Source organism: Halyomorpha halys, unplaced genomic scaffold, assembly GCF_000696795.3.
Source record: "Halyomorpha halys isolate HHAL.00 unplaced genomic scaffold, Hhal_1.1 Scaffold207.1, whole genome shotgun sequence".
Taxonomy (NCBI): domain Eukaryota; kingdom Metazoa; phylum Arthropoda; class Insecta; order Hemiptera; family Pentatomidae; genus Halyomorpha; species Halyomorpha halys.
In genome coordinates, this window is record NW_027104696.1 from 1,613,992 (window position 1) to 1,622,670 (window position 8,679).

General features: G+C 32.4%; 2 protein-coding genes across 2 annotated transcripts; one reads left to right on the plus strand and one right to left on the minus strand.

The window, feature by feature from the left end:
• The first annotated feature begins 2,406 nt into the window (after positions 1-2,406).
• On the plus strand, positions 2,407-3,850 carry LOC106679476 (uncharacterized). The gene is made up of 2 exons (XM_014418666.2): positions 2,407-2,488; positions 3,383-3,850. The coding sequence occupies exons 1-2, from the start codon at positions 2,437-2,439 to the stop codon at positions 3,805-3,807; spliced, it is 477 nt and encodes a 158-aa protein (XP_014274152.1). The 5' UTR covers positions 2,407-2,436; the 3' UTR covers positions 3,808-3,850.
• A 2,540-nt stretch (positions 3,851-6,390) lies between these two features.
• LOC106679477 (uncharacterized) lies at positions 6,391-8,210 on the minus strand. Its single transcript, XM_014418667.3, has 2 exons — positions 8,091-8,210; positions 6,391-7,023 (listed from the first exon to the last, which is right to left on the minus strand). Exons 1-2 carry the CDS (start codon positions 8,140-8,142, stop codon positions 6,449-6,451), a joined length of 627 nt encoding a protein of 208 aa, XP_014274153.1. The 5' UTR covers positions 8,143-8,210; the 3' UTR covers positions 6,391-6,448.
• Between the last annotated feature and the right edge of the window lie 469 nt (positions 8,211-8,679).

The following is an 8,679-nucleotide window of genomic DNA, read 5'->3' on the forward strand; positions in this document are numbered from 1 at the left end:
TCCACTAGTAAAACTTTTCGGTTTTGACTTTTACTGTTCGTTTTCAGGAAAAAAAATTTTAAGTGGCGCCACTCCATTTTAGTCGTAGGACTTAATACACTTATAATAACTTAAAAAAGTTTTGTGTGGTTCATTGTGTCCTACAATAGTAGTGAAAAGCGAGAAAGGGGCGGAATACCCCTAATTGGTGGGTGTTAAGTTCTAGGAAAAATGAACATAGGTTATCCAGTATTTTTCTCTCCTGCGTATTATCCGTTTAAAAAATATGTATCAAACTTTATTTCTCCTTCCAGAAGTATGAAGGAAGTAAGATCTTGAACTTATTCAATATATACCCATTAAGCCGAATTAAAAAATTATGACGGGTGCTAGATATTAGTAAATATTTTCAAATACTTCTCTACTAGTTATAAATAAATGTTTTTAAATTAAGAGAACCAGTCCGTCTAACTAGGATATGAGGGAAGGTAATGTGAGAATATAGAGGCCATATGAAAATAATTCTAAATGAGGAGAAGGTGGTTGGGGTATTGTCAGTGAAGAACAGAAATAAGTAAAAACTTATCAATTAGTGCCAACGTTTCGTCCATAATATTAAGCCTTCATCAGGTCTAAGAACAAAAACAAGATAACAATCATAATGAATAGCAGGAATTACAGAATGCATAGAAAACAAGAGAATAACTAAAGCTATTGATACCTAGATACTATTGAATGACATGTATAGTTTAAGTATTATGACTTCTCATAATATCTCCTCCTTTATCTTCATAAAAGCTATTTGAGAAACTTTATATTAAAATTAAGAAAGAGGAAAAAACAACAAATGAAACACCTATGAAAGGGGAGGCTATGACTGAGCATAGTATAATTATGTAATTGAAAAAACTCCCGGATTGGGCCGGGGACTCGAACTTGCAACCTTTGGGTTGGCCGACAGGCGTGTCACAACGCAGCTACCGTCAGCCCTAAAGTGTGTATATCGGTAATAAAATATGTAAATAAAATAAGAGGATTGAAGAAATAAAATATAAAGTTCTATAAGCCAAAAGAAATAAATTAATATGAATATGAATACCTAGTTAGTAATTTATATAAATTTTAATGTTTTTTATTTTATTAATTAATTATTTTTTGTTCTTTCCTCTGTCTTAATTTTTAGTTTTACTGTTTAATATTACTATATGTCGTATAGCCTTTATCTTCTCATAATACTTAGACTGTAAATGTCTTTCAACACTATTTATGTATAGTTACGTTGACAATAATAAATGTGTTTTTACTTATTTGAGTTCTTCTCTGACCGTACCCCGACCATCTTCTCCCTCATTTATACGCATCCACGGTCAGCTACTCTCAGCATTGTACATTATTCTGATTTGCTAAGTACGTTAAGGAAACCCATATACTCCGTGCGCCTGCGTTGTCAGATAATTTTTTGATTGTCAACTCTATGTAATGATAATATCAATAAAACTTAAGACGACAATGTAAGTTATAATTGTCAATTTATTTCTTGATCATGATTTCCGCAAATTGGCTGCATTATTTTGCATCAAAAATTGGGTACATTTTGATACAGTAAACCTGTCCTATTATTTTTGGTATTAAGTCGCTCGATGTTTTTATTTATCAAGTTATTGTTTTAATTTAATTTAATTTAATTATTTTCAAAACATTTTCTTTCAATGCATAAGTAATTTCAAATAAATTAAATATACAGAATTTGATCGAGATTTATATTTAATAAACATTTCTGTCTTCATATATATTTTTGTATTACTTAACTCTATATTTATTTCAAGGAAAAATGTATATTAGGTTAGAAAAAAAGAAATATTGGCCTTTTAATGAAATATTAAATTATTTTATTTGTATTTTACTGTTCCAATTTATGTTTTAGTGGTTCTTTTCTTCGATGACAAACCCCTGAATTCCCAGGTGCTTATAATAAATATTAGAAAGTGTAAAATCACAAAATTAACTCCACTTTGTGATTTAAAAAAATAAATATCAACTAAATGCTTTTTCTCTAATTTATACACTAATAAAACTAAGGTATCTTCTAAAGAACAAAATCAAGAACTACGTAATCCTCTAAGGCGGTATTCATGAATCATTAAACATTTCTCTAAATCCAGTTCTTAATTATTTAATTTTATTTATCATCATAATATTTTAACTCGCATCTTCATTTTCATGAAATGGTATTGTTGAATTTCTGAAAAATAAATTTTTTTTCTTGAATCTTTACCATATTCCTTGGAATCTATCTTTTTCTTCTCACGCCTGTGGATATGCTTTATACAATTTATTGTTTACTTTAATTTCATAGGATCCGTGTGTATGAATTGCTACGTGATTGTGCATTTTTAAATGCAACCCGACAGTTGGGTATATAAGAGGGGCAAAGGTTGTAGTTGACAGTTCATCAAAATGAAGTGTCTGGTAATCTTAGCTGTAGCTACTCTCCTTCAGGCCTCCTTGGGTAATGAAAATCTTTAAAATATTTAATATGAAAAAAGAGATATTTAAATGATAGGTTCGGAAATGAGAGACATTTGTTAACAATAAACTTAAGAATTTGATAATCTTATTATTATTTGTGAAAAACTATCTCTACACATGATTAGTACATCACCAAGAGGGTCTGAATAACTGAAAAATAACTTGACTGAAGCGTCTTCGGTTCATTTCTTCCAATCCAGCTTCATTTTACATCTACTACCGTAGCAAGACTCTTCTGAGCCTTTGGCAAGTTGGAAAAGTCTGCGCCCTCCAATAAAGGGGAGTTTGAACTATCTTATAGAATTTCTGTAAAATTGTTTATTCTTTTACTATAATAATGCTGTTATTAATAAAGAAATATTTCTTCCATAAACGTGAATTTTTTATTGCTTAATAAATTGCACTAGTGTAAAAAAAGGGGGATTTTCCATGGTTAATTTTAACTCCACTTTATTCCTCCCCCTTCACTCCTACGGATTCGACTTGCTTTCTCATTAACTAAGAACATCATATAAATTCTTTTGCAACAAAGAAAAGGCTTTTCGGGGTGAGAAAAATTCCTATTTTTGGAAAAGAATGGTACATATAATACTTTCGCATTTGAGTTCAAAAACAGTGTATCTAACAGAAATAAAAAAATATCAATTCAATCTGGTTGTTTCTGAAATAAATGCATTAGAAAAAACTAACTTTTCAGGTTTAAATATTAGTACAGATTGTTCCCTGAATTAACCAGTGATGACTACTAGATAATTAATTGATATGCTATTCTTTTTTTTCTACCTTCCACATTTATTCCAGATAACAGTTTATAATTAGAATACGATTTATTAACAAGTAGTACTTAGTTTTCTTAAGAATATTATAATTCCAGGTCTCGACTTCGCAACTGCATTTCCTTCGGAAGCTAAGGCGAAGGCAGAGGCACAAGTAGAGTCAGGTGATGCTGAAGGAAAAGCAGCGGCTCAGTCCGAAGCGGCAGTATCTTCAGGTGTCGAAGGCGCCAGTGGGTCAGCTGCAGCGAAGAGTAACAGCGAGGTAGAAGCGAAAGGAGGAGTCGAAACTGCTGCAGCCGCCGAAGCTGGAGCCGCCGCCAAAACAGCCAAATCACGATTCTACGGTGGAAGAGCTTCATCTCAGTCTGGAGCCCTGGCCTCAGGATACGGCGGCAGTGGGCTAGCCGCTTCTTCTTCAAATGCTAACGCTGGATACGGAAGCTATGGTGGATATCCCGGATATCGCGGATATGGTGGAGCTGCGGCCTCCAGCAATGCAATGGCAGGAGGATATGGTTACTAAATATGTGGACATGTTTTCTAATAAAGTAGTTCATTGAAAAATATTTAATGTAAAATGAATTTTTTTATCAAATATTAATTACAAGCTCCTTTCTTTTACCTTTGAATTTAAATTATTTGTGTTATCGTATCACAATGCTGACAATAACTTATTGCCCCTGACGATTGTCCTAAAAAAAGGGAAAGAGTTATCGAATCCTTCCATGTGCCTAATTGTCATGGCTCCTTTAAGCAAATGCCTAATCCTATTTAAAAACCCTCAGTCAATGCCTTGCTAAAAGGGTGTTAAGGTAACTATAGACCTCCATTACTATCTGATAACATTCTAAACCTATTTGCCCTAGGCCACTTCTCCATTTGTTTATAAATTACTTTTATATAATTTCATCCTGGCTATTCATATGGTTTATGTATATACATGTCTAGAGATGATCTCTATCACAGGACATGTCGGTGAGTCTGCACGCCTTTCCGATAAAAATGTTTTTGGAAATGTCATTAGCTGGAAATGGTAAGATTGCTTGAGTTTCTAATTCAGAAGCTTCTTTCGCATCTTTCCTTCTGTTGGGATTTTTTACCTGGTGTTTGCCTTGTCTTTATATTACAGACATATAATAAAGAGACCTTGTTGCTCTGAAAAGATTAAGTGATAAAGAAATGTTATCTTATTCTTAGAATATCACATTTTTAATTTTTTATAATAGTTGAGTTGTAAAGGAGATTTTTGTTGAATTCTAAATTTTTAGCTTTAATAAATTATTTTTATTTGAATGGATCTTTGTTGTCTCTTAATAGCTAAATATACTATCAATTAAATATCAATCAATATCTTTTATTTATTATACAAATATGAAATATGATATCAGTAAGCCAAAGATCGATGGGAGTAGAAGTGGAGGTAGTGGTGGTGCTATTGCGAAAGTGACTACTCTCTTGGTGAGGCAACCCTTTAGTCTACTGTTTCAAAATCAGCAAGTCAGGAGTATTGCAGGTCAATTGAGCCCGCATTTCTCTGTAATAGTAGTCACATTCAACTATTTCAAATGGGGGGAAAAAAATTCACTTTCCACGAGCAGATTTGTCTATACATTTAATGTCAAAAAAGATCCAACAACAAAATAATAAATTTTAACTATTCTTCTATTAAGGGATTAGTTCCACCGACCATCCTTTTTTTAATACACCTCCAACAACAAAGTATATAGGATAAAAATAATCAGATAAAGGAATGAAAAACATGTTAATTTTAATGAGACTACAAACCAAATATAAACCTTTATATTTAAAACCATATAAACCTTTCTGATCATTCTTATCCTTCGGTTCAATCCAGTTGTAGCTATCCCAACAATCCATCTCGAAGGATGAAACTGCAGTGGCCAAGAGATCTATTGTAAAATAAAAACGGCTGCTGGAATTCTGGCAATGGCCAGATGCTCCGCTCATGTAGAGTTTGCGGTTTTAGCGCACTTACCTGCACTTACCAGCGTCCACTAGCTCATAAGCAATGACGCGGTGAGGGGTCTACGCTGAGATCTCGAAGATCCCTGCTCTACCCCTTATGCGTTGGGGATAGAGCGAGCTCGGGGATCCTTAGATCGAGAGTGTAAATATTGTACATAATAGTGGAAATGTGATTAGATGATCTACTTTTATTTTATTATGTTTTATTATTTATTTAATTTTATTTATGTTATATTATTTCAAATTTACTTACTTTATTATATCCTCATTTCTTCGGGTACATAGGTTGATTATGTTCATTTTATATATTTCAATACATATTCATATAGATATTTGGTTTATTTATAATTATATTTTTTCATTTATTTTATTTTATTTAAATATCATTTTAATGAATTTGACTACTATTAATTATTGCCCAAGGTTTTGACAGATTATAAAATTTATGAATAAATTTAATGGGACTTGAGATGGAAGAAAGCAATATTTAACAATATCAATCGAAAGTTTCATCATCTTATCTTTTTATTCACTGGAACAAAGCGAAACAAATTTTAAAGCATTTTCAAAATTTACCGTCAAAAAATAAGAAACTACGGGTATACTACGGGTTAACTAGTATTAACACATAGTGACCCACAATTGAATACATAGGTATTAATATTTATAATTGAATACGGGAGAAAAATGTGCCAATGTTTGTCATTATGAATCGTAGGTAACTAGTTATATATTTGAATTGTATTTTATTAAATACATCATTGATACAGGATTTTCACGAATTATTATATTTTATGTATTTTGATTTTCGTGACTAGAATTCATACAAAAAAAATTCTTGATTCTTGAATTTTGAGCTTGGAGCATTTGAAGTTGTAGATCTTTGACCACGATGTGTGGACTTTTTACAGGAATTTATTAGGTAGGCAATCATAGATGGGTTACCTCGCCCTACATTATTGCATGAAACATAGTGAACCGACAGAATTCTCTTAACAGAATTCTGTCTAATCATTATAAATTCAGAAGTGCACTACTCATCAACCTACTTCCAAATATTATTTTTCAAGGATTATTATTTCGTTCCCTGACATAGAATGGGGGTTAATAAATGATTAAAATTATTTAATTTTATTTTAATGTATTTCTTTATTGAAAAATGTACTTATCATATTATTTTAATAACTATATCCTCCGGCCATTGCATTGCTGGAGGCCGCAGCTCCACCATAACCATTGTATCCGGGATATCCACCATAGCTACCGTATCCAGCGTTAGCATTGGAAGAAGAAGCGGCTAGTCCACTGCCGCCGTACCCTGAGGCCAGGGCTCCAGACTGAGATGAAGCTCTTCCACCGTAGAATCGTGACTTGGCAGTTTTAGCAGAGGCTGCAGCTTCGGCGGCCGCAGCAGTTTCGGCTCCTTTCGCTTCTACCTCGCTGCCACTCTTCGCTCCGGCTGACCCACTGGCGCCATCGACACCTGAAGATACTGCCGCTTCGGACTGAGCCGCTGCTTTGCTTTCGGCAGGACCTGACCCTGCTGCTTCAGCTGAACCAGATGCTCCTGCTTCTAATTCTGGTTTAGCTCCTTCGGGCTCGCCTTTGGCTTTAGAGTCAGATGAACCACCGAGATGTATGCCAATTTTTGAAAGAAGGCCGCTGATCGCCGATCCAAAACCTCCACTTTCGGTTTTTGCTTCGGCTTCTGCATTTGCGCTTGCTGCTCCTTCAGAAGGCGATGAGCTTGCCACTTGAAAAATAAATGTGTTTCAAAACAACCAATTCAATAATAATTTATAATTCTAAATGTTATAACAATCTTCGATATAGTGTCTATTACTTCTTAGTATCGTTATAGTGTCTATTACTGTTGAATTGTAGATTTTAGGATAATTTATAATTGCTTACTATTTTTTTTTAGTTTGATTCAAAGTATTAATTAATAACATAATGAAGGAAATTTAGCTCACTTAGCGAAATGAACCAACTCTCTTATTAAAAAATATCTACATCATATAATCTTGTCCACCAAAAGATTTTTGACAATAATATTTTATTCTAACATAAAAAATGAAATGGATAGAAACAAATAGCATTTCATTATATTGCAAATACATCCTTGATAATGATTTTTATGAATCTGTCTAATCGAATTTTATTGATATATTCGTCATTGCCATCCGCCATTTTTTTAAAATCATTTAAATCCAACATTTAAAAAAAATTTATTTTAAAAAGTTAGGATAAAAAGAAATCATTATTGGCTCATAACTCAAAACGTTTATATTTACACAGTACATTATCAGACGGTCATTTGAAAGGTAATTATATTTTCGACAAAAACAAAATACAATCATCTAATCGGTAGATACATATATGCAAAGATATATAAACTTGCAGATAAATAAGTTTATTTGCGAAAAATTCATATTGTTAGACTTTGTCCTAATAGATACAACTCGCTAAAAATTTAAAGAATATTTAAATTTAATTATAAAAAAATGATAATTGAAATGAATCTTTTCAAATTTTTTTCCGCTTTAGACAATTTTTTTTTTGTTTTCTTAGAAACTGTATTATCACTCTAATAAATCTATATAAAATTTATTGATTTAAATTTATTTATTTTTTTTTTTCTTCCGAGTGATTTATTCTGTCTCTGAAAAGTTAAAGAGCTTTAAGTAATATGCTTAGAAGGATATTTTAAATTAAAAATCCTAGAGTTGATGTTTATTTTTCCATAAGCCCCATACCCTAAGAAATGAAACTATAACCCAATAAATAATACTAAATACCATATGTCTATCTTATTAATACCTAGAGAGGCCTGAAGGAGAGCAGCGATCGCCAAGATTACAATGCACTTCATCTTGATAAACTGTCAACTACAAACTTTACCCCTCTCTTATATCTCCTTGTCAACTTAAAGTTAGAAATGCAAAAGCACGTAGCTACATTCATCCTCACGGATCCTGTGGAACTAAAGTAAACAGTTTATCAAACGTTGTCCACCAAAATATTTTAACTAGGGTAGCAAAGGTAGAATTTGTACATCCAATGGCGAAAGTAGTCAACGATGTTTACTAAAATTTATACCAACCTATGTCGAAACATTGAACTTCCATTAAACATTAGGCTAAATCGGATGTGCTGTTTTCGAAACATAATTGTGTTAAGAATGCGAAATACGAATTTGCATATGCGAAAATACTAAACGAAATCTAATAACATTGACACTAGATCATATTTACACAACTCCTCAGATTTGGAAAGTAGATTATGCGTTTATGCAAGAGTAAGCAAAAGCAGCGGGCGGAATCTGATGAGATTGATTTGGACCAACTAATACCAACCACTATTTCTAAGCGGAGTAACCATACTCAGACAAATCAATAATCTTCATAGC

Excerpts from the sequence above, each read along its gene's own strand:
- LOC106679476 (XM_014418666.2), top strand. The coding sequence starts at position 2,437 with ATGAAGTGTCTGGTAATCTTAGCTGTAGCTACTCTCCTTCAGGCCTCC. Across the intron at positions 2,489-3,382 it reads TCTCCTTCAGGCCTCCTTGG|GTCTCGACTTCGCAACTGCA; the intron begins GTAATGAAAATC and ends TTATAATTCCAG.
- LOC106679477 (XM_014418667.3), bottom strand. The coding sequence starts at position 8,142 with ATGAAGTGCATTGTAATCTTGGCGATCGCTGCTCTCCTTCAGGCCTCT. Across the intron at positions 7,024-8,090 it reads TCTCCTTCAGGCCTCTCTAG|TGGCAAGCTCATCGCCTTCT; the intron begins GTATTAATAAGA and ends TTATTTTTCAAG.